Source organism: Gallus gallus, chromosome 2 (assembly GCF_016699485.2).
Source record: "Gallus gallus isolate bGalGal1 chromosome 2, bGalGal1.mat.broiler.GRCg7b, whole genome shotgun sequence".
Taxonomy (NCBI): Eukaryota; Metazoa; Chordata; class Aves; order Galliformes; family Phasianidae; genus Gallus; species Gallus gallus.
In genome coordinates this window covers 7,622,178-7,648,256 of record NC_052533.1, presented here as the reverse complement: position 1 = coordinate 7,648,256, position 26,079 = coordinate 7,622,178, and the positions used below count along the sequence as shown (strand labels likewise).

At 40.1% G+C, this 26,079-nt stretch overlaps 1 protein-coding gene across 4 annotated transcripts in view; it reads right to left on the bottom strand.

The window, feature by feature from the left end:
* DPP6 (dipeptidyl peptidase like 6) overlaps positions 1–26,079 on the bottom strand; it is a 490,036-nt gene that overhangs the window by 10,288 nt on the left and 453,669 nt on the right. For all 4 annotated transcript variants that reach the window (XM_004939151.5, XM_004939153.5, XM_418545.7 and 1 more), the window contains exons 13-19: positions 25,779–25,886; positions 25,074–25,165; positions 23,532–23,579; positions 21,298–21,416; positions 6,736–6,783; positions 3,188–3,286; positions 836–905 (exon numbers count right to left, since the gene is read on the bottom strand). In XM_004939151.5, coding sequence (XP_004939208.1) covers positions 836–905; positions 3,188–3,286; positions 6,736–6,783; positions 21,298–21,416; positions 23,532–23,579; positions 25,074–25,165; positions 25,779–25,886 — 584 coding nt within the window. The remainder of the gene's footprint in view (positions 1–835; positions 906–3,187; positions 3,287–6,735; positions 6,784–21,297; positions 21,417–23,531; positions 23,580–25,073; positions 25,166–25,778; positions 25,887–26,079) is intronic.

The following is a 26,079-nucleotide window of genomic DNA, read 5'->3' as shown; positions in this document are numbered from 1 at the left end:
GCAGGGCATCCCCTGGCAGGGAGCAAGTGATACAGCAGGATGCAGCAGGCCAGGAAGGTGTCTCCAAGGTCAGTCAATTCCCTCCCCTGGATTCTTCCCAAATTTCCAGAAAAAACACAGTTCTGCATATTATTAAATGTTGCATAAAAAGATACCCATCTGCTATGCTCCCCAGGAGGAAATTCTACCTGCCTAATACAAATGCTGAAATTGTAGAGATCTTCAAAAGGCACTAAGAAGGAAAGCAGGATGCTCCCCTTCCTACAGTGTCTCAGTAGAGACCGTAGCTCCTGCTTTGGATGGAAACAAGTTTCTCTTTTGCCTGAGGTCTGCTGAAATACTTTTGCAAACCGTGGAGAGCTGAGATCCCTGATGCTGGATCTCCTGCTTGCCCAGGTCAGCCACTCCCAGCCCTTCTCAAAGAAGCACTTAGCACACTCTGCTCAGTGGCATAAAGTTAGGGCCCTGTTTTCCACCGAACCACACAAGCAGCTTAGCGCCAGGACAGAACGTCAGTGTCCATCTTTTCTTTCCCCTCCTCCTGTTTATGCCCTCCTAAATAACTGAATTGTGAGTATATTTGCACAAAATCCTATAATGCATGTAGGATTTGACTAGGACACCCTCCTTGGAAGTGAAACCCTTGGCCCAAACGTATGAGAGAAGGAACCTGTGTCCAACCTTGCCCATCTCTCATGTGAGAAGGGAAATGAGCAGGACTTAGGTGTTAAACAGTCTAGTACTCATTATGTCATATATTAAAAGGCTCAGGCCAATCTTAAAACTTTTACGCTGCCATAATGTGAAGAGAAACAAAAGAAGAGTGCAAACTTACACAACTAAAAGCAAGGGATAGTGCGTCATGTCTGAAAATGTTGCTGGCTTTAGGATCTGCATTGGTAATTCTAGGCAAGAAAACAACAAATGACAGCGTTATCTTTAGAATAGGAAAACCAACATAATTACAGGGCATATTTCTGGTGTTTTGGCTACTTATGAACAGGAACAACACAATCAGACGTGCTGGTAAATAACACCTTAGGAACACAGCTGTTGTCAGTGAAAAGACCGTATTATAGTAGCTGAGGTGACAAGAAATGTAAATTGAGAGAAGAGAGTGCTCTGTTCAGTCATGCATCACTTTTACAGCATTCAATTAACATCTGGCAATAGTTATAATTTTCCCTTTTGGCAGCTGTATGAGTGACACAGCCAGAAATCAATACTTCAGGGCAGCAGAGGAAGGAGGAAAGAGGCAAGGAGGACGATAATTTAAGACCCAATTAAGTGTGGTGTGTTGGGGGGAAAATGGGATCTTTTCTGTTGTAGTGGTGTGAAGACTGGTAGAGAAACATCTGCTTTAACCCTCATTTTCAGGGGGCCTAAATGGTACTCTAAAACAGCAGGCAACCATGCTGAAGGCTGCATGGTATGGCTGGTTCCAAACCACCAGAAGTGGAAAATGCCCAAGGTCCCCATGGCATAGGGACTCTCACCACAGCTCCTTTAACTACTTTCGATGGCCTCCTATTGACAACTGAACACTCCCATATGAATGCCTTCCACATCAACGAGAGCACATTTATATTGAAAATGTTAACTACAATCCAGATTAGCAAAGACCCAGCAATTAAATCGGTATTAGGAGCATTTTCAATAGATTAATGCACACATTAGCTGCGCGGTTTAAGTGGATTGCTTTGCAATCATTGTCTGACACTCCGCCTAATTAGTTATTCCATCTGAATGCTAATGGACTGCAAATTGGATCAATGGCCCAGGGACAGCCCAAAAGGCCATCGCTTGACTTTAAATATAAATAAGCACCACTTGCAGCGTTCCCAGGGCCGTTCAGCCCAAGGCCACGGAGACACAGGGAGGACATGCACACAGCCCACTTGTATTTATTACATACATTTGGTTAAATGAGCAGAATCCAGTGTCAGTGATACCTGTAGGTAAGACATTGAGCATCAATCTGAATTATTCACTATCAGCTGACACAAGCACCATGAATAGGCTAATGGAGGGGATAGGTATAATCTTTTTGACAGTCTCCTTCTGCTGCCTGTGAGGCTCAGAAGTGTTATTGTACGCAATCCTAATACCAATGTGGCAAGTAGAACATTTTGGAACCATTATTATCCTTTTGAAATGCCTTTCAGCCTTTGCTTCACACTTTTTTTTAACACCTGGTAATGGTTGAAATTAGTAACCTGCCATCAGTCACACCTCCCTGCCTTCATTTTTATGCCCTGAGAGGTGTGCTGCTTTTTGGCATGGGAAATGTCAAAATCCAAATGGGTCATTTGAATCCATGTTCTGTGTTCGTCTTTAGAGTTACTGCCACACAAACTAGGGCTCTGGCGAGCAACTTCACAACACTGAATATGTGGATTTTCCATGTATTCTATCTGCTTACAACCAGAGCAAATGCTTATTAGGTTGTTCCAGGCGCAGCTATAGAGGCAGGCAGAAAATGCCTACACTCTACCTATTTGCCATTAGGTTTTCTTTCTGTTTGTCCCCTTTGGCATACAGATACATGGGGAACAATTACACAAATGGTGCAAACAATGTGCCAGGCGCAGACATAAACTGCTCCATTTTTCTGTTTTCTTTACTCAAGATGAAATCTCTTGGCTTTTGTTGAAAAGCTTTTTTTTTTTTTTTTTTTTTCTTCCCAGCCCTATCAAATGATATGGCTTTCTCAAAGACTCCTGAGTGACTCCAAGGGGCAGTCAGGTTCATTCACTGTGTTCCAGTGTTGTACAATGCAAGGCAGTCCCAGCTGTAGACAACAAGCACATACACTATCCCACTTCACACCCATTGTAGATAATAAACCACTTGAGCTATGGCAAATGCCCTGAACAATGGGAACACCGCACTGTGTCAATTCTCAGAGTGGATTTTCGTCTGCAAAGAAAATTTTCAAAGGAAAAAAGAAAAACACAACATCACCCAATCCTATCCTTTTGCTTTTCTTTAGCTGCATTCTCATCCAATCCTGTCCCAGTAATAACTTCCTTATGAAGCACATCCTAAGAGAGTGCTTTGCTCACTGTGTGAGTAAACTGAGAGCCAAAGTCATTTTTCCTCCTGCCAGTCTGGGCAGGACAACTGTATCATTCCGCAGCAATAGTAGTTAAAAAGAATAATAAGATAGAGGAAAAGTGCTACTTACTGTAATCATCTATCTTGATTTCCATGTATTCTACTTTAGGCATTTGCCTGTCATTTACAGCCAGCTGCACGTTTTCATTTACCTCCAGCTCAAAAATTTCTGAAAGAAGAAGGATAAGATCACAAAAACTTCCAGTATTGTTTGTGAAAATGCACGTTAACATCTTATAGCCACCTGAATATCTGTAACACAGGTTTCCCTATGGGAATGTGACCGTCTGTGTTAAGACGTGGCTGTGAGCCCCAGTCAGATGTCTACATGCAAATCTAGGGGTCAAATGAAGAGAACCTCAAGTCTGTGGCTAGGTTATGTATAACAAATGGGGAAAGGGAGGAGAATTTAGAGTGCTTCCGTACAAGGTTGTGGTGCTACTCATGAGAAAGTCAATTGAAAGGAAAACCATGGGGAGAGAGAACACACAAACATGCAGCATCAGGTTTGGGAGCACTACCGGTTTGCAAGGTATGTTTCAGCAATTGTTTATTTTTCTTCTTTCTCTTATCCAAGAACTGTCTGGGATAGGAATAGAGGATTCCTTCCTTCCTCTAAGTCTCCTAAAGGAATTATCCTGTGAACATAATGCAGTGCTTAGCCCCATGGTGTCAGGCTGGCTTTGGAGCAGGGGAATCCAGAACATCACTTCTGCATTGTGGACCCAGAGAGGGCTTTGCACCAAATTAGGACTTCAGCTGCCTGTACCTTCCCTTTAGAGACACATCAATAAATAGATGTGTAATCCTAACTCCTCCAGTAATACTTAGCTGATAATCATGCTGTCATTGCCCACCTCTGTTGAAAAGGCAGGCACACCAGAAAAACATGCCCTTCCCACATCTTTCAGCAAGACCCTATTGGTTCCAAGGCTATTTACCCTGCTTCTGAAAAGCCTGTCTCATCCCTATTGAAATCACATTCCCTACGAAACTGCCAAAGCAACAGCCTATTACGTTTAGTTAAATATTAAGATTCTCATTTAATTATGGCACACACAAGTAGCTTTATCAGCAGAAAGGGGCCTGCCACGTAGGGGAATTTAGTCAAGCCATTTTATTTGTTCATATAATTGCATCCTCAGAAAGCCAAGAAGACTATGGAGGAAATCAAAAGATTGGCATATCTCCTCAAGGACTTTCTTTTCTGCTTTAGGACCACAGGGAGATTGAGTCTATGGAGTACAAATGGTCATTGCTTAATTAAATGTAAGCACGCTATAATATTCGGAGCGACTCACTATTATCAGATTATTGCAGAATACAGAGGCAAACTCCCACTATAGAGTAATGTGCTCATATTAAATGAGCAAATTCAGTAACGTGCAACTGTCAGTTGCCCTTTTTCAGAAGAAGAATGAGGGAAAAAGGGAAGCAAGGGAAATGCTAATTATATGCAGAAAATCCTGAATTTCAGCAGGTGCTGTGTTCAGTACACAACTGATCAAATGTACATTCAGTGCACAACTAGATCAAGCTTTCTGTGTAATACACACTACTCATATGTACCCATCAACATCAAACTAATTTCAGTATATCTTATGTTCCTTTTTCAAGACTTTCATTTTCTTTTTTTTTTTTTTTTCATTTTATATAGTATCCATCATTTTAATCTCCCCAAAGTAATTTGCAAAACTATACAGGAGCATGCAACACAGTTCATGAGAGCACTGTCCCGTATGCACTGCTAGAGTCAGCCATCTCCATGTCTACCCTAAAATGAAAGTGTTGTATTTAAGGGGAAAAAACAGAAAGACAAAAATGGGTGGAGAGCAGGAAGACGTGGCAGCAGAAGGGACTAGATGTTTTGTACAGATGAGATCTGTGAATCCAGGGTCAGGCACACAGGTAAGTTGTGAGTCTGCTTTTCAGCCCCACTGATGTTGGTGGGGCTGCTTGTACAGATAACAACAAATCAGAAAGTCTACTTTCCTCTAAGATAAAAAGCTTGTTTGGAATGTCTCTCTATCTTAAAAGCAATTACTTGCATCCTCTAACAGAGAAAGAGGAAGAAAAAATTAACAATGGCCAAACAAAACTGCATGAATGATTTCTAAATGGCTCGCAGGGCTTGAAGGTTGCCTCAATGGTAGCATGTCAGCCATCAGCAAGGAGCTTGCATAGCTGCAAGACAGAGCTCTAAAATCCCACTGCTACTACCCTGTGCAAATACTGAGATACGAGCAGCCACTGGCGCAGAGAGATTAAAACATTTGCAGTTTGCTATTTGCTGCCTGTTGTGACTCCAAAAAAAAAAAAGCAATTCTTGTATCTTTGTTGACCAGGACAACTGCACATGCCAACTTTTGCTGTTTATAGCAGAAGCAGTTTCACAAGGGATAAAACCTGTTAAAAATAAAATAATAATCCCTCTGCACTTGGTTGTGTCTGGGTGGCTCTGGGTATAGAGGCACTCCAGGCTTTTACCTGGAAATTTCAGACCAGAGAGGAAGCAGAGGCATGAAGAAATGAGCTATCAGTGCTGGTCACCATGTAAGCAACATGGCAGCAGATAGTCCAGGGCAGGATGCAGTGCATGGTTTGGGCAGTAGAGATGTTGTTTCTCTATAGGGCAGTGGAGCAGCGTATTGCTTTAACCTGACTTTTTCCAGAACGGTGCTAAGTTTTGTGCATGTATTTTTTTCCTCAAAGGAAATATCTGAATTAGAACAAATTAATTGAAAATAATGGAAAGAGAAATTAGAGTTAAATGTACGTACATCTCCTTAAGTACATCTGATGCTGCTGGCACTGCATGGAACACTATTGAGCATTTCTGTTTTAACAGCAAAGACTACAGTGTGCCACAAATCTGATCTTAAATGTGATTTAAAAAAAAATCAATCAGAATTTAGGGTTGCATGCTGTACATGTTGTTCACAAGTCCAACTTTTCTAGGTGGGATCAGGGCTCAAGATGCATGTTGCCAATAGGAACTGAGAAAACAAGCCAAGGGGAAGACAAGGGGGAATGGTTTTAAACTGAGACAGGGGAGGTTTAGGTTAGATATTAGGAGGGAAGTTTTTCACTCAGAGGGTGGTGACGCACTGAACAGGTTGCCCAAGGAGGTTGTGGATGCCCCATCCCTGGAGGCATTCGAGGCCAGGCTGGATGTGGCTCTGGGCAGACTGGTCTGGTGGCTGGCGACCCTGCACATAGCAGGGGGGGTTGAAACTCGATGATCACTGTGGTCTTTTTCAACCCAGGCCATTCTGTGATTCTATGAGAAATCTGAACTGTGCATTTTTTGAGAAAGCTGATTACAAATGACATTTGCAAATCACCATCCTCATACCCCCAAGAGCAATATTCTTAAAACAGCATTGTATACAGAAGGATTTCAGAGACGCATCCACAGGAACCCAAATGGAGAATTTAACTGCAGCCCAGGACATGGGAGAGCCCACAGCTGGAACTCAGGGTCTGGCTCCGTGAGATCTGCCTTTAGGCATTGACCTCACTCCTTCCTTTCATGAATTTACCAAAGAGCAGCTAGACCCCACCATCCTGCCTGGCTACATTTCACTGCAGATAAGCAAGGCATAAATCCAGTCTTACTCTGTGCATCAGCTGTGCTGTGAACAGTCACCATCGGAACCCGGGGACCTTGAAAAGAAGAAGGAAACAAGGTGGTTAAATAGCTGCTGATGCATGCACATACCCACGTGAACCTGGTTTTGAATTCCATGGAGCTGCAGCCTCTCAAGGATTGCTTTCCATGCAAGAGTAATCTAAAAAGCAAATCATCCAGGTATTATAAAGAATCTATGAATAAATGACAGTGTTGTAGACTTGAAGACATGCGAGGTTTCAAAGCTTTTTCCCAGTGGACCATTAAATGCATCTTTCCTTGATTTGTAAACATTATAATTAGCACAAACACAATTAAATCACTTGCTTTTTAAATTATTCTAATGACACACAAACATCACAGCACAAAGCATTTATGTTTTATATGCCATGGATAACTGTTGCTGTTTTGTAAACTTTTTTTTTTTTAAAGAATTAAGCACGAGATTTACTTCTACACTGGAAAAAAAAAAAGACGACCACCACCAACAAAAAAACATATGCTGTCTGAAAATGCAGCATTTGGGTACCGAAATCAGTGTTATAAAGAAGAGGATTATCACTACCATGTAGTGCACGAGTGAAGAAAAGAACTCATTGTCACAGGATGTGACAGATTTTAGGATGCTGTAGGATTATGTAGCACAGCGGTCTGGGTTCAGCTTCTAGTTCAGAAAGTCACCAAGGGGCTGACAGAAAAATGAGATGGTCACTGGGATTGGGTTCATTTTGTAGCTGCCCAGCTTCTTACCCTCCTCTTTCTTTTCAAGTATCATCTGCCCACTGCTTTTGGAGAAAGGATCAAAAGGAACTTTGGTCTGACCCAGCAGTCACTCTTTGGTTATACCATACTTGTTTACAACTTTTCTAGTGGGATTGACAACACTGCTCTGGAAGAAAGAAGACCCACAAAGACCTCAAAGTTAGGTCTTGTCTCTCTTTTTCCTTTCCTTTCCCATTGAAATGCAACAAAGCTGAGCTGCTCAGTCAGGTATGTGTAGGGATAGCAGAAATTGAAGCTGGCTCTAAGACAACTCTTGGAGGAAATGTTGTTAGAAATGCTGGTTCCTACTTTCTTGGGACCTTGACACTTTGATGTTCTGGGGAACCCTACAGTTGGACTAGACTTTTTTTTAAATCAAAAGAGAAAGGCTCTTTTACACTTCAAAATTAAGCCTCTTTGGGATACAGACCTCTTTAAGATGCCTTGAGTCCTTCAGCCTAGAAACCATGATCGCTATTCATGTGCACCATCCATCTAGGTACTTCTTGCCAACAGAAACCTCTCACAGTATGAGAGTGTGTCCCCAGTCCTCCGTAAATGGCAACAAAAGTGGGTTAGTGTGAGCCATTCACACTAGTTTGGTAAGTGGTATAAGTTGCTGACAGCAAGAAAGGCTTCAGGGTGGTGTAAAGCCAATGGTTTTCCTAGCGCTGCCCAGTAACTATATCCCATTGAGTAGAATATGGCTTCAGAAGTGTTTAATGTAGACCTTACCTATACAGAAAAGAGAGAGCAAATTTCATTTACTGTTAAGCTGACAGATGCAGCAGGTCTGACATTGGTTTTCTAGCCATTGAGAAATGCCTTCGCTAACAATCAGATTCTTTTATCTGCACCATTTTCTTAAAATGCAGCCAAGTCAGTATAAATCACAGAGAAAAATAGTGCTTTACTCACTGAGACTTAGCTGAATTTACCTTTCTACTACTGATATACATTGACATGCTGACCGTATTTATATGTAAATCTGCCCTGCTTTTTTACTGCATTCCCAGAAGCCAGCCTGTTGGAAGTGCAACAAACCTAATAAACAATTCATCATGGGCATGATAAAATCATGAATGAAATAATAGAATTTCTCCCAAATTATTTCAATCAGAGCTAGAGCAGTCCTTTATTTAACAGAAAAATGCCTAAAAACAAGAAAGGGATAAAGAGAGAAACACAACATATATCATCATTTTGTTTTCTAATATATTTTTTTCTTTCCTTTCCTCATGTTAGCACTGGGAAAACGATCAGAAACTAATGAAGAAAAAAGCCAATATGCAGTTTACAAATCCCATGTATTATATATTGTGCTTACTTATCGCTCACTACCTCACTGTCATCTTCCCAAATAAATATTTTAAGGTGAAATCTCATACAAAGATACTCAGTTTGAGTCAATATCAAAGAAAACATCTTAAACTATGCATCAATATCCTTGAAAAATTAAGACTTCTGAGTTGTTCTATTTATCCTTTTCAACAAATGAGGAAAAATGATAAAGGCAGAAATGTACAGAATGCAGGATTGTGAGAAAGATTAGTCTCAGTACAAAATATTGCCAACGATGACATTCCAGTTAATCAACACATTTTGCTTGTGGATAATTTGAAAGTCATTAAGAAAAGAAATCACCTCCCTATTTTTTTTTTTTGTCTTTAGGGACTGGTGTAAACTACCCATTTTGATGCCTATTTTTAAACTACAACATCCAATTTACATGCCATACTGTGTCTTCTCATACATGTACACCAAAAGTCTTACAACACGTGCACATTGAGTGCATAATGCCCAACAGCAAAAGAACCAAACTCTTGAAATTAGAAAGTGTATACTCCTTAGCTGCCTTCCATACTTCATTTTTAAAACCTATAATGGTGTGACAGTCCCATTACACATGCCATCTGCTAAATGCCAGCCACTGTCATTTGCAGCTGTGCGAGCGAAACCTAATTTGCTCACTGAGAGCTGACAGTAGTGGCACAAGGCCACCCCTTCCCCACCGCTCCACACTGCTCAGCCCTTCCAAATCTGGATGGGACCCTGAGTCTGGCACATCTTGCTGCCTAATAATGCTGCACAAGGCTCTAGTTACAGGAATTTGCACCTTTTTTTTCAGCTGAAGATTTAGCTCTGTCATAAAGACTTTGACTTTAAACATTTTATTGTCATTATCTATGCTAGAAAAAAATGTTACTATCATTATCTATGCTTGAAGTAAATTAAGCCATATCACTGTAATGACAAGGGCAAATATATCATCAAAGAGGTACTACTGCTTTCTGAAAGTGCACAGAAAGTCTGTGCCTCAGTAATTTGGAAAGAAAAAGCATTGCCTGTGGCTCATCATCAATTTTTAAGTAGTTCTCACTATTATTTTCAAGAGAGTTCAGATTGAACACTATCAGAAAGAAGCAACTCTGTAGATACTCAGGTAACCAGGTATAGATTTTCAGAATGAAAACTGAAAATCTTACAACTCTGAATAAAATATAACCTAACATTTGTTCTGTAATACTTTTAAGGGAATATTCCAAAGTATTTCTGATATTTTCATGGTCCAAATAGCTATGTCACCAAAACAAAATAGTAATTATAAAAAGAATATTATGTAAAATTGTAAAAAAAAAAAAAAAAAAAAGAAAGAAAGAAAGAAAGAAAGGAAGAAAGGAAGAAAAAAGTAATCAAAATTAGTTGAATTGTCTTATTCTCCTCATTCATATTCTCAAAGGCTTCAATGTGGAAGATAATTTCAGACCAGAAGCTAAATTCACAGTGTGTAAACAATGAAAATTCAAATACTCTCTGCCAGCACCACCAGTGTATCTCTTAAGCACTGATGAATGATTTAAAAGAGCAGCTGCAAGCAATGGGAGCTGAGAGGGTCTTGCTCTGCATGAGTGAGATAATTGGCAACAGCCATCTCTGTGCACAGATTCCAGATCTCTTTATTTGCTAACCCATGAATTATTTATATGTGCTGCATAAAGTTCATATGTTGGGGTGATAATATCATCCTAATAAATAAAGACATGGGGAATTCATTGAGCCACTGCTTATAATTAAAATATTTTCCCATCCACAATATTTTCCAGCTTATGCTACAGACAGATGCTCGTGCTGTTTGCTTTGGCAACCTTATTGACACAAACTTCAAACAGATTTGTGCTGCTATTCACCCTCCTCAAGGCATTTCATCTTTTAATCTAATCTTTACTTTCTCAAATGTAACTTGTCTTGTAAAATAATCAATACAGTCTCATTGTCAGGAAACATGCAGAATGGCACAAACTGCATGGAAGGTACTGCTTGTGTCTGCTCTGTCACTTCTGGTGATAGATTTCATGCGTGCTTTGCGTACAGGAGAAATAGGGCTGGTTCTGCTGAGATAGTTTCAGTTAGCTGTGTCTGGAGGGCAAATGAGCAAGAGGTTAACTATACTGCACAAAATAGCTCTGATGAGTTTTTGAAAAGGTTGCTTGAGTGCATAAGCGTGGTCAGGACCAGGGTCAGTTCCATGGGATTTTGAGATGCCTACAGACAGCAGCGTGGGATATCCAATAGACACCAACTCATCCAACCTGCTCCATTACATTGTCACTCCTGTGACTGCTGGGACACAGAAGGACACAGGACTGAGAAAGCTCTCCCTTGCTTCTTCAGCCAATAGCATGTTATAAAAATACTGATAAATGCCCTCTAAATATAGCTATATTTTCCTTGACGTAATTGCTGCTGATACTTCACTGTTCCAAGAGAAGCTGCCCTCTAACTTCAGGCTCTGTTGGCTGTCAATCCAGTTTATACCTCTGTGGTTTTGTGCCCAAAAGCTGTTTTCTACTAATCACAAGTATCCCCTCTGCAGCCATAACAGTCACGTCTCCCTAATGTCCTCATTTCATTGGATAAACTAGATTATTTTAGCTCCCTTCTTTGTAGTACAAATTTTTGTAGTACAAATTCTCTTTTCCTCTTATCCTTTAATGTAAGAGCATTTCACTTTCAGTTCATCCTTCCTAAACACAAATGACCAGGACTCTACTCCCTGCTGTAGAGGATGTCTTAACCAGTCCTGATACCGCAAAACTGCCAGTTGCTTGGTTCTTTGGAAAAATTTTTGCTTGATCCACCCCAAAAGTTAATCTGTCTTTTCCATGGCCATAGCTGGTAGGTGCTTTGAAGACACTCAGTGATGAGCCCTGCCTGCCCAGTCACCCACCCACTCTTAAAGCTTCAAGCATACAAGACAAATTCTTGCCTTCAGTCATCACATGCTTAATCTTGCTTTTTGTACTATCAATTTCCCCCTTCCAGGTCTGCAAGAGAGCCAACTCCTCCAGTATTTCTTTCTGCTTTCTGATGATGCTTCTCAACTTTGTAGTATAATTCCTTTAGCTGAGTCCAGCTTTGCGTTCCCAGGCTGTCATGGAAAAAATCTCAGTAAGGTCATTCCCAAGACCATCTCCTAATGAACCGTGCTGCTGATCCCCAATTAGCCTTATATTTATCTTAATCTACTGCCTTATTTCATTTAGGCAATCCTTAACCTTCCCTCACAGTTCTTAAACTAATCCTCACCCTCTCCCTCTTAATTAATACCATCCAATGAGGCATCACATCCTGGGGGATGAGTGGAAACATGCCCTTCCTTTCATGAGATGGTGGCCAAGTTTTTCAAAAGACAGAATGGAATGGTTCCAAGGTGTAATAAGGAAGACCTATGATGTTCAATAAATGTTGCAGATACATTTACCCATTGTAGTGACTAATAATCAGATATAAAAAATGAGATGTGCTAGGAAAATTTGCTTGCTGACTCACTGAACCTTGTAGCGCACCATGAATTTGTACCAGGAGATGGAAATGCCAAGATAGAACCACTCCAGCTCACACAGGGATCACTATCTTACCCAAATGCACTAGTGTTTTGGCCCAGGAGAACAGTTCAGATCTCCAGTCATAGGAATGGATCTGAACAGAGAAATCTCCATACCCAACTTCCTTTCTTTTCTCCAATTTCTGTTCCATATCCTGTCATTTCTAATTGAATCCCCCATTAATGTGACATCCATCAATTTGATTTGAATTTAGATTTTCTCCAGACTTTGAGAAGAGATAAAAGTAAAGTACTGTCACTATGCTTTAAATATATTTACGTTTCTCATAGGATTAGTATATGCTAATCTGAAGAGAAATAACATGTAGAGGAATACTCTTCTGTATTACCTGTCCATGTCAGAAAGCCACTGGATATCTCAGGCTGCCCAGGAAGGCTGTGCACTTTATGTCCTTGGAGGCTTCCAAGAACAAATTGGGTAAAGCCCTGAGCATACAGTTCTGGCTTCTGTTCTAACGCTGCTTTGAGCAGGAGGTTGGACCAGAGACCTCCTCAGGTGCCTTCTAATCTGAATTTTCCTATGCTCTTGTGGTTCTGCGATTATCAAGTATACAAATGGCAGTGCTATAGTGCTATCACAACGGAGAGACTGTGCAACCATGTCCTCACCACATCTCCAAGAGCCACATCCCTGGCAGAGCAGCAGAAGGGCAGGAAGTGCCTCGCAGTCCCTGCCAGTCCTCCCAGCTGCTCTAATAGAGACATTGATATATCCAAGGGAAAAGGGTATCTCCTCGCAATTGCATCATGAGAGAAAATATATTAGCACTACTTACAATCCAGAAACCCCACGTCATAATTTATTTGTATATTTTTAATATTGTATAATGTGATTTAGATAACCTTAATTTATCCTTTTTATAATTTTTTTTGCATACATAATGTCATCCTAGTTAGTTAAGTAATGGTTAATAGTTGATATTAACACTTTACAAGAACACAAACAACATTGCTTCTCATTGTCCTGTTATTAAGCTTTTCTCCTCCGGTGAGTTCTCAAGTTTTAATATATCCTCAGTCATATTGACGGCATTAATAAAGCCCTAAGTATCATGCAAACAGAAGACAAAAGCAGCAATAAACCCTACAGCTGGTCCAGCTGGCCAGTGAGGTGAAAGAAGCAGTTTTCCTTAGAGGAAGCTTTAAATCTTGCAGGATGGTAACATCTGTACAATCCACTACAGAGTAATGAGTTCAACCAGGGTTGCTCATATAGCTGGAAATGACACACATGCACCCTGGTTTCAGCATCCAGGAGGCCACTGCCTGATTTGTGAAGTGCCATTATTCCAAGCATCAGAGGAAACCTCTTGTCATGGACATTTATTTCCTACGAGTGGAGTTCAAATAAAAATTTGTATTGCACGGAGTGACCAAATGACAGGAACCCTGGCTGTAAGAGGGCGTTAGATCACCTGCTTCTGGACAATATCAGACAGTTCATGTTTACCAGCAAGAGTCAACATTTAAACAGGATCAAAGCAAAAAAGCAAGGAAGAGGTAATGCTTTGCTGAATGAAGAGATTTTGAAAGGCATGGGAGTTTCACTCCCCATTTTTTTTTCCACACAGTGTAAATTACAGATGTTACCTGCTCATTTTTTTGTTAAATGGTCATGCATATTTCTTTCTACTTGCTCCCTGTTGCTGAGTACACAGCTTCAAAGATGTTTAGTAATGCAATATTATATCAGATTCCCAGCCTATAGTAGTTGGGTTGAAACTAGACGATCTTAAAGGTCCCTTCCAACACAAACCATTCTTCGACTCTACGATTCAACACATAAATGAACAGTCTACTAAAAAGAAGATGTAAGATGATGGGAACATCCAGAAAAGAAGTTTTCCTTTAAATTCTAAACTGCTAATAGTATCCTCTCTTTTCCCAGACTAAAAGCTCTCGTGATAGCTCCTGTATGCGTAGAAGGGATTTTTCATGCCAGCCTGCTGTGTTAATACCATTCAAGCATGCAAGAGAGGAACTGAATCCCCTGCTGTGCCTCACCCCTGGGACTCATGACCCCTGCCCCATGCACAAAGGCACTGAGACACCAGAGCCAACCTTAGCTGCTAAGTGAGAAAGGGAGTCAAGTGAATGCAAATGAGAATTATATAGTAATTATAATATAAATAGGGCCTGCAGATTAAGTCTGTGCATGCTTTCAAACAGCAGAAACTAATTTAGGCTTCATAACCCTCAGGAAAAGTTCCAAGAGGTCACATTTTGCCTTGAAGCACTAATTACAACCTCCTGCTACTGGGTATACAAAAAGTCAAGCATCACTGTAATCATCACTGCATGGGAAACCACTCTGGTCACAGCAGATAACAGTCACCCAGTGACACAATATGTGAGCAGCAGCCGGGATTGCCTCACAGGCATGGCCAATGTGCTCGTTGAATGATTGCTGGGTGGGAAATCCACACTTGTGCCATTGGGTCATACCCAGAAAAACGTAACCACATTCCGCTCCTCCTAACAGTACATCTAACATGGGCTCTTCACCCCTAACCAAACACTCCAGAGCAAGCCAACATCATCTCAAATGATCCAGAAAATCAGCCACTCCATGGCATGCAGGTAAGGCAATTCCAGCATTTCCCACCCACAATGCTTGTGCAGCCATCTAACAAAACATCATAACAACTTCTAGAGCTGATCCCAGTATAAAAACAAATATACATACATCAGTTGAATTTATATGAAGTTTTCATTCAGTTCAGACCATGGACCTGGCTTGGAATGCACCTGCTTGTGGTACAGATGGGGAAAGCCCCAAACATGGATAGAGGATGGAGAGGCCTCTTTTGGGAGTAGCATTGATTTTCTCTTTCAGACTTTGTGGACATAAAGTGTTATGGTCCTCTATGACTTACTGAGAAAAATTACTACAAGGCGCTTAGAAAGGGTCATTGCATTTCACAGCAAGACAAGTTGGGGCACAGAGAGGCATGATCAGTTGGGGCTGCAGGTAGGAACTGCCTCCCTCAGAGTCTGGGAGCTATTGCTTCTAAAATTGGCTGAGAGAAGATGGCTATACTGAAGTGTGCTGGCAGCTGGTTCATGCTCCATTAGTAAAATCTGAGTATCAACCTTTCGTATTTGTTTAAACCTGAATGTGCTTCTCTACCCATAGACTCTTGACTCAGTTAATAAAAGTCCTATCTCAGCATTAGTAGTTATTCTAGCATCTAATTAAGTCTCTTTAGACTGCCTCAGTGACATCAGTTATTACTATTCTTGCCAAAGGTCACTTGAAATGCCAAGTGCTGGCCTCCTTAGCAGGATCAACGTCACTTAGAAAGCTTTAACTTGAATTTCAGCAAACAGTGCTTCAGAGATGCTTTATCATTACCACCATGAGCAGTTTTATGACATTACTGGTTGACAGTCAATCCATAAGTTTCACAAATTTTGCCAAGCATTAGGCTAAGCTTAAAGGGGCAATAAATGGAGGCATTCCCGCTCTGCGCATTTAATGTTGGTTATCTGGGGAGGTTAAACAGGAGCCTTGTCTCCTTCACTCAAAAGAAGAAACCATTGAATGCTATGCTTGTCTCCAAAGGCACTGAGTGATGAGGTGGCAAAGAAGGCTGCTCTTGCTACAGACCCATCCTGAAATGTGCAAAGAGGTTTCTCCGTGGCATGCGGCATCCTCAGCCATCGCTGTGGGATTTAAGAGCATTCAGCACCTGGGAGGGTTGGGCCCTTGCTTATTAAGGCCTGTGATGTAATAACAAACCAGTTATTGAATTGCTGTTGAGATGAAACTCCATGGCGCTGTGAACTAACTGCAAATGTGTGCAACCACACCTTGTTAACTCTTCACGCAGGTATGATTTAATAAACATTACTGATGAGAGCATGATAGGTCAGATTTCTATGTGATATGCAAAGCAACACATTAGCAACATGGCTTGTTTTTGTAGACAATACACTGCTTTATGAACTTGCTCTGTAGAATGGCAGACCCTCCATGCTGACATATGGTTCTCTTGTCATCTGCTTGACCATAATTACTACAACATATCCTCATCTCCTGTCTTTCCACTGACTTCAAGTGATGGTGGGTCTGGCCCATACAGCAGAGGTTAAAAGGTCTGATTAAATGCAGGGATTGAGAAAGATGTAAAAAAAAGGCTCATTAGCCTCCTGCCTGAAGGCATGAGCCAACCTCTTATTGTGGGGACTGAGCAGACACGTCCCTGATGAGTATGTTATTGCAAAAATCCTGCAGAGAGTAATTATGCACCTTCCACTGATGGACATTGGCTGTGGAGCTATACCTACTTCTGATCTATTCCAGTAGCCAACGGTGCTTTCCCTTGGAGTGCTGCCTTGCAACATGAGAAAGGAAATGAGGGTCATGATACTTGACTTGAGATACAGCCATAGGCAAACCACTAATTCCTGCTGTACCTCTGTTCCCCACTTGGTAAAAGCAGGACAATGATCATACGGGAGAAGGTTGCAAAGGGACTTTCTGTGTCTTTCCATAATTTAAATACAACAGTGACTGCTGCATTTATTTTGCCAATGATAAAATTTATATCTCTTCCTCCTTGTATCCTGAGAAATCTCAAAATACAATTATCTTGAGACATTAAATATTGAGCTCTTCATGTTTAAAGTGACATAAATATATACATTACTGCCAATAATGTCTCTGCACTGATCTCATGGCCTCTATTAATGGAGAAAGTGAAGCAAAACCTGATTTGATTCGCTTACGATGAAAGATAAATACCACAATCTTCCTTACCAAGGCAAAAAGAATTCAGACATTTTTACTCAGAAAGCAAGTCCCTCGCAGTAGAAGTATCTGTGTTTTTGTGATGAATATTCCAGAAAGAGGAGTTATATGCTAAAACTACTATTTTTTGTGAAGATACCCATGATTAAAAATGATATAGCCAAGATTTTATGAGGCTTTCAAGCCAAATGCATTCAAAAAACTCAGCATTATAAACTGAGTATTATAAAAGTGCAGATTAAACTGCTTACATTAATAAGAAGATGGGAAAAATAAAATGTTATTTTGTTACTGTGAAATTCATCAATAAATCAAAGTGCTCTATCAGTTTGATTTAGCTTTTCTTTGGGACACATTCAAGCCTGGCTAAATCAACTGGTAATCCCATGACAGAAGAAAATAATAGGAGGTTTTCCAAAACACACATCCTCAAAAAACCAAACTCTTTATGCAGTCATGGCATCTAAGAAGAGGTACAATACTAAAAACAACACACAGAATTTTATATTAGCTCACAATTAAAAAAATATTCTTAAAAATCCTTGGACTGAACTATGCCAGTGGTGATGGTGCAGAGATAATCTTCAAAGAGCTCTACAGACTACAGAGATGCGAAAGTGCCTTGAGTCAGAGCACTCATACTATTCCTGGAAAAACAAAGGGACATGAGACCTGTAGGAAGAAAATAATGTTCTCTGTTCTTAGATACACTGTTACTTATTTTCAAACTGATTGTTGATTTTTTCCCAAATTTGTCAATAAAAAGAAAACATAATAGACAGCACAGTGGCAAAGACACTTGTGTATCACCAGACCATGCCAAGCATGAACCAAAAGCTTCCCCTCAGACCTCGTTACAGTCCTCTCCCTTCTGCATAACTACTAATTTTCTTTGTGTCACACCTAAAAATGATTATTCCCTTCCTGAAAATGCATGATTGTGGAGAACTTTAATTAGCAGGCTGGTAGGTATTCCATTAACAACACACACCCCTATTATTTACATCACATATTAAATGGCATTAATTGCAGTAATGTATGCATGTGCCAGAGGTCTTCCTCACCATTCCTTTTGTCTCAAAGCTAGCAGGCATTAACCCTTCATTGGGAACCTCGTGACTCTCTAATTACAGTAAGGATACAGCTGCCTGCATGCAATAGCAGGGACTTGAACTCCAGGATCCAGAAAAACCATTGTTAGTTCACAATGGCTTCAAACAGACTGTTCAGAAGAGTGAACACACTGGAACCAAACTGGAGTGTTAGGGTACAAGGTAGCAGGCAACAAAAGTGGCTGTACATCCTTTCTTCCCCTATGAATGCACTGTTAACATTAAAGTTTTAATAGTGGTGGGGAGTGAGGGAAGGAGTCACTGAAGATGAGGAACACCAATTTTAAATGGAAACACTAAAACAATGCAGAGCTGATTACAGTGAAAGTCTTGGTAAAGCTTCATCCTTGCAAAGGAGGAGGAGTCATCACCAAAAAATGGGCTTCAGTACATTACTGGCCCAGTATCATTCAGCTTTGCACTTTATATGCCAGAACCTCATCAAATAAACAGGAAAACATTGCTTTCCACAGCCAAAACTTGCAAATTCTTACCTTTCTCTACATAAATGAATTTTATATCATATTCCAGATGATAAAACACCATCCTCAATGAAATTTAAGTATAAAGTGGCAAGACCCTTCCATCTGGATTTTCCTCCTGTTTATCTCAGAAACTCATTGGCAGAGGCTGTGCTAGTTTACAAGAGGAGAGAGGAGGACAAGCCCATATTTTATGATGAAAAGGACAGTAGGAGTGACCTTGCTGCAGCACATATTGCTTTTTTGACAGCGTCTAGAGGAGATAATCTAAGAGCAGTCTGCAAAGTATCATGTTTCCTTAGGTCCTGCTACAATAATTTGATCATGAACATATAAAATTAGATGAAAAACAAGGTAACTAGCCTTCTGGGACTGATTGCAATAAGGGTTGCCTACTGACAGCAAGCATTACACTATTTTCCTGGAAGAGAGGTTACCTTTCCCATTTCAGTCTGTGCCAGGTAGCACTCTTGGACAACAAAAAAAAGAAAATTATATGCTGCATCTAAGGTACTGAATCAACGAGTAGAATTTCTGACCTTTGGGATCACACTAACAGTGCCAGACCTTTGTTGTGCTTTAGTTTGTTTTGCCTTTGAATAGCTGTTTTCCCTTTCCAGTGCCCTTCATTTAAGCATTAAGCATCATAGGATACTTTATAAACATGCTGATTAATCAGATCTTATGAAACTTATTATCTATTTTAAAGAGTTTAATGGGAGCCACAGTTGTGTCTGCATCTCTAAATGCCTTGAAGTTTTCAACTGAAGATCACAAATGAGTTATTAAAGCAAGACAGAGTGAAACTGAGGCAGGAGGAGGTTAACTCTCTAAGTCAGCGCCCAGGAATTATTTTCAAGACATGGAAAACTTCATATAAATATTTGCCCATGAAATTTTCATTTAGACAAATGAGAAAACCTGATTTCCTGGTCAGAGTGAAAATGTGGGATAGTTATTTTCAATAAATCTGCTTTTCAGACAAAAGTGATGATTTCTCTCATCAGACCCCCCATAATGTGACAGAAAGCACAGCAATGATAGCGATGATAGCAGGGTAACAAATTGCCAGGCTGCAGCAAGTGAGGACAAGCCCAAATGCAGCTGCCATGGATACAGAAAGAAAGGAAAAACCCTGCTTACCCTTAGAAGGCCTCAGATAGGCAGGCATCTCCAGCAAGATACCCTTGCTTACACTGCCAACCATTAAATGAGGTCTGTGATAGGGTGGATCCTGGCTCCACCCCTTCTGGTCACTCAGATGCGCTGCATGCAGCTGAGCTCCCCTGGTTGGCCCTGCCTTCCCACCAGGTGCTCAATCACTGCTTCAGGCCATGACTGAATTTAACGGACTGGTAAAATCATTGAAAATGGAAATTTTCAGGATCTCTTTTTTCTTGTATAAGCATATTTTGCAAATGGAGGCATTGACAGTAGCCCCACAGTACAAACTGTTGTATTGGCACTGCACTAAGAGTAGAGTTTGACAATTTAGACTCATATAATTAACATTCAGACAAAATACATTCAGCAGATGTAAACAGATCTAACTCTAATAACCTGATAATGGAGGTACTGTTTGCAGCAGCTGAGGATCCGGCCCACAGTTCATTGTGGAAAAACATTATCTTGTGTACCTGGATTAATGTACACAGTAATAGAACTCATTAACCTCTTTAGGTATCACTGCATGGCTTTTGTAAACGAGATATAATGCAATACGAACACATGCTCTCGCAACAGTTGACAAGACCCTTTAGAAACGTAATACTGTTATTCACAAGTGCTTCTAATTACAGCAAAACAATTATTTTGGTGCAAGGAAATGGACACTATTTCTAGCAGCTACTGGCAATTTGCCTGAAATAAAAACAAGAAGAAAAGTATACAGGTCTTTTGTTGTCAAGAGATAAACTACATAAACACAATAACATTCAGTGCAGCACTGAGTATTCAGTGGGAAATGGCATTTCTCCACACACAGCTGCCATGCCTATAGATGCAGAGATTTGCAGGTGGTCCATTAGGTTAATTAGGCCATTGTACCAACAATGCTACTTCATTGCGCTGTATCACCAAATGCTTTTTAGTCTACCTATAAGCATATCACAAAATACAGTCCATCTACATTTTTTGGTGTAAAGTATGTTTCAGAGTTGGGAACTCATTCTCAGGTGCCCACGGTTGATCCCACCTCATTGGTTTCTCTCTCACAAATTTTCTAATGTTTTATCTCCTCATGTTTTATTTTAATTTAAGGATGCTTGTACTGGCTAAAGGAACTTACCTCTGACTTCAGTAGGAAGATGTGCATAGAAACAGGTTGCACACATCCGCCTTATCATTTAAAAACAACAGCAAAACAAAACACATAAAATAAAAAAAATATTAAGAGTAAAGTTTCAAAAGTAAAGTCGTCCAGGTACTCAGGGCCAATCTTTCAAAACTACCCACAGGTACATTGGATATCTGAAGATATCTGTGTCTAAATCCTACTCTTAGGCACAACAACCACTGAACCAATTCCCACATACCTTCACATGTCAGTAGGAAGTATTCCAGGTTGTGACTGAATGATGCACTGAAATAGGTACAGTTTTCAATCAGATCACAAGACAGACACTGCCTGTTGAAGTTTCCATTTGTGCTCGCACTGAAAAAAAGTTAATATAATTCTGTGAAGGTCACTGAGCAAATGTTATCTGGAAGCAACATTATTTGAATCTCACTTTACTAGAGAACAAGAACATAAATATAATGTGTCCAACATTAGCAAGAGACAAAGCATTTCCATTTGGCTGAGTTTAAGTAGCAGTAATGGCTTTTTTTTTTTTGCTTGAATGGACAGTATATAAACGGATATTGATGTCTATCTTTGCAAGGTCAGGTGGGTATGCAGGATTGTGTAGCTTTTAAAATAAAATCATAGTCACGATTCCACAAGAGGAAGCTATAATTTAGTCAATGAAAGCATGAGAAAAAAAGGCGTAGTGTTTTTACACCAACTCATTTTATAGCAGGCAATAAAGACCTGGAACTGCTTTCTTGAAGTTTCTTACTGGTTGCCTCACTGGTTTGATTTGCTAGCAGCTGCCTTTGGGGACGAAGGTATTTTCAGGAATTTAAATAGTTGCTGTTATAATGTCCGAGTGGAAAGAAAAACACTGCTTTACGGAGTCTGTTTTTGATGAAGGTAATGTGGCCCGTCCATATGCTCAGAAAGATTTTGTGGGAGCCTACTGTCCGTTGAAGAATGAATTACAGATCATTAGCAAATACATTAAATACATTTCTGCACTGTTATTGCATTCTGCAACCTCACAATGCTTCTTTCCAGTAGTCCTGTGAGGCAGGCCTTTTCTGCATAGAAAGTGATGAAGCTGACAACTTGTTTAGGGCCACCAAAGACTCAACTGAGAAGCTCTGGGGATCTTGTTGAGGCTGAGATCACGTTCCTGGCTTTCAAATCATTCTGCTTACAATCTATTAAACGAGATCCAAAAAGGGAAACAACCCCCCCCCCAAAAACAGATCATCATTTGATACAAGCTGCCTTATCTCCAGTGGAGCTCAGTTAATGAACATAGGCCAAGGATGCTTCTGAGCTGACTCCTTTGGACAAGGATGAGAGAGAATCAAACTACACAGCAGAGAAAATCAAATGCCTAAAGTGAGGCCAGTGTCACTGGGTAATAAATGTAAGGTTGAGCACGTTCACATTTTGGGCATCTCTCTCCTCATTACCAATGGGAAATTTCCAGTGGGAAATGAATGAGGTCAGGGAGGTTTCTTGAGCAGTAGTGCCTGGACTCAGCTGACTTCCCTTTTTATCTTTCATTAGAAATTAACAGTTGATATGGCTTTTTTTTTTCTTCACCTTTTTTCTTTAAGAAAATAAACACTGAGCTGAACTACTCTGAACTACTCTCAGAAAAGTGTGGAATGCAGCAAACAGACATAGAGGTTACAAAAGGAAAACATGATTGAATTGCAGATAATATGGTTTGCTCCAGTCTCTTTCCCACTGAGGAAAAAAAAAATAATGAAATCATGTCAAAAAGGGCAAATGTACTGAGAGTCCCTTATCGAACAATGTTATCATCAGTTCTGCCCTTCATTACGAACACTGAGAAGAGAAATAAAAGAAAATAATGATTCCCGAATGGTTATAATCTGAATTCGATTTTCCTCTATTTTATGATCTATTCCTGCAATACTTCCTGATAGCTATACTACCTATAGCTGGCCCTAAACTAACCTTTTGCTCATTGTACTGTTAATTGAGGACACTAAAGTCATCTGGAATTGCAAAACAAAACAAAACAAAACAACAAAAACAATAATCAAACAAAAAGAACCACAAACATCTGTAAACATAGCATTTTGCTTTCTCTTTTCAATTTCCTGAGCAGGTGAGGTGCTGTTAAACTCCAATGAAAACAGCAGTCTGGAAGAATAGAAACAGTTCACATTTGTGGTTTATGCAATTCTGGATTCTTTCAAGCATTAAGCAGATCTGTAGGAAAGTTTTACAACAGGTTATCAATCTTCAGACTAATCTTAAATTTTCAAGAAAATGAGAAAATTGCTATATCTCAGACGTTTCCAGATGTCTGTCATTCTGTTCACTGTCATTACATTGCTCTGTTCCAGTGATACACTGCGAAGTGCTGTGATGCCATTAAAGACAATCAGATAAGTGACAGTTTCTATTGGAGTCTCTTATGTAATGACTCATGCTTGTATGTGAAGTTAATAAACTACAAACCTGTATAAATGCCGCCTTCTTGGCAAATCTTCCGTGCTGAGGAAATAACTTTAAAACAAACAAACAAACAACAACAACAAAAAGACATTTGAATTATTAGGAGAGTGTTTACAAGTATCATATATAACACCTTCATTCACAAAGTCATTTGACTCATCATGCAAAGGCGACGTTTGGGTCTTGGACTACTGATGCCAGTGAATCAAAAAAGGATGAAGTGATGAAGGTAACGACCTTTCCATTTTCTCACCAAGGTCTAGGTTGCAAAATTACCTCTGAGCAAATTTTCTTATTCTCTGGAACCAGTTTTTACTTTATTTTTATTCTTTTCCCAGTGAGCTAACCAGGATCTGATGTGAAACGCACTGAAATATCCTCTTTGAAAAAGGGAATCAAACTTTCAGGAAGGACAGAGTATAAATGAACAATGCTTCATTGCCCAATTTTGTGCGGAGATTGCGGTAGAGGCTTTTTGTCTGGTTAAATACTGAGCACACTGTTCTGCAGGGGCAGTGAGGCAGTTTCTGTTCACCTTGAACGTGCCAATGCTGCTGGAGGTGACCAGCATGCAGGGTCCGGAACGAAGCTCCAGATACGCTTCATGTGAATACTGAAACATCACAGGAGCAAATGCAGTGCCCATGTGGAGAACACATCAGATAGGACGTTTAGCCCTGCTGATCTTTTTCCAATAAGCTGTACTTGCCTCAGTGTATATTTTGATTGCATAAGTTGTAGATGGTATTGTCCACTTGAGTGGACTGTGAAAAAACAGATAAGAGCTTTGCTGCGAGTTTGCTACTCCGCTCTGCCAAGTCATAATGACCATTTTTTCATATTGAAGTTATTAGTAATTGAGGGCATCCAACACCTTGAAGGAGCCTTATGCTGTGTTCTTAATGATCATTCAAAGTTCATCAGAGACATTATTCAGATGTCTCAATGACCTTACGAAACCAAGAAGTCAATCTTCTATCTAGCTAAGGCTTTGCATGCAAAGGATTCTACATGGCATTTTGAGTCCAGAAAAACTCTGAAATATTTTCTTTTTATATATTTTTAGAAATTCCATCTAATCTGTTTTTAAAAAGAAAATAACACAGAATTTACTCTACAAGCTTAAATGACAAGGTTTTTGTGTGTGTGTGTGAGCATGTATTCTAACTAAACACTATTCCTATACTGAACTGATATTTCTGAAGGTCAATAAAGGACTCTTTAAAATTGTGTAGGAGGTCAATGAAAATACTTCTTTCAGAGCTTAACATCTGAAGTTGCTGTAGGAGAAACCACTCCTCTATGGAAACTTATCCTGCATTTTATAGGCACAGAAAGGTTTGAAGTGGACAGAGAAAATAAACCTAAGACGAACTCTATGCAATGGTGCAGGAGATTAAACCAAAGCAGAGGCAAACAGAGGCTGCTGTCTTATCTCCATCTCCTGTGCTCAGACATTTCAGACACACGCACTTCACTGTAACTAAGCCAACAGCCCATTGCTAAGCAGGGGATGACTGATTTGTCACACCAAAATTTACTTACATTTTATGCCTCTTTTCATTGTAGGCCAATATCTTTGTCACATCCCAATCACCAGATGTGATAGACTCTAAGTTATCGCTGCTGCTGTTGGGCTGCCAGAAATAAAAGAGAATTTGATGTCTTTATTCTTAAAAGAAGCTATCTAAGCAAAGCTTCTCTTTATATTTCAGTTCTGATGAAGGGAGCTCTTTAGACTCTGTTACCTGTTCAGGGTTACCAAGAACCTGCAATTTCCACCAGCTCCCCCCCTTCCCATATTTCTGAGAATAGTCAGCATGGAAATAAATAATGCAGAGTCAAAATCATCTTAACTATAACTCTTCTAAAGATAATAGGATAAATTCAGTATAGAACTGCTTCATATCCCTTCCTCTAATCCGGCGTGTCCACAAGCTTCAGATTAATCCTTTATGGCAGTTCAGGGATTTACTTATTTACACTAAGAAGGCATTAAAAAACAAAATAAAACAAAGCAAAGCAAAGCAATGATACTGTTTGAAAAGAGAAAATTGGTAAATTTTTTTATCCTAAGTATCTCCGTCAGAAACTGGTATTATTTTATGCACAATCACTGAATGCTTTCCTTTACGCACAAGTCCAACATTCTACCCTTACACCATCTGTTCTCTCTGGTCTGAGCACAGATACTGCTTTTATTGCTTTCTGCTGCAGGTGCACACAAGGCAGCAGCAGCCAGCCATTCACCTGTGACGATGACATGGCAACATGGTAGAACTTCCCGCGTCCTCCCTGGGGATTGGCTCTCACAAAGAAAAACTTCCGACCGTCCTTGGAAAAAAGTGGCTCTTCATTCTGTAAACGGCAACATTAAAGATTATGTTACCACTAAATTGATCCATGCTGCAAAACCCTGTGAAATTAATTTGGAGTGAAGCAGAGAGCGCCCTTTAACAGCAACCCGAGGCAAGCAGAAAACCCACTGAAAACTGGAGAATGTTTTGGAAATTACTGTGTCTGTGCTCTCAGGAAGATGACACCTTTCAGC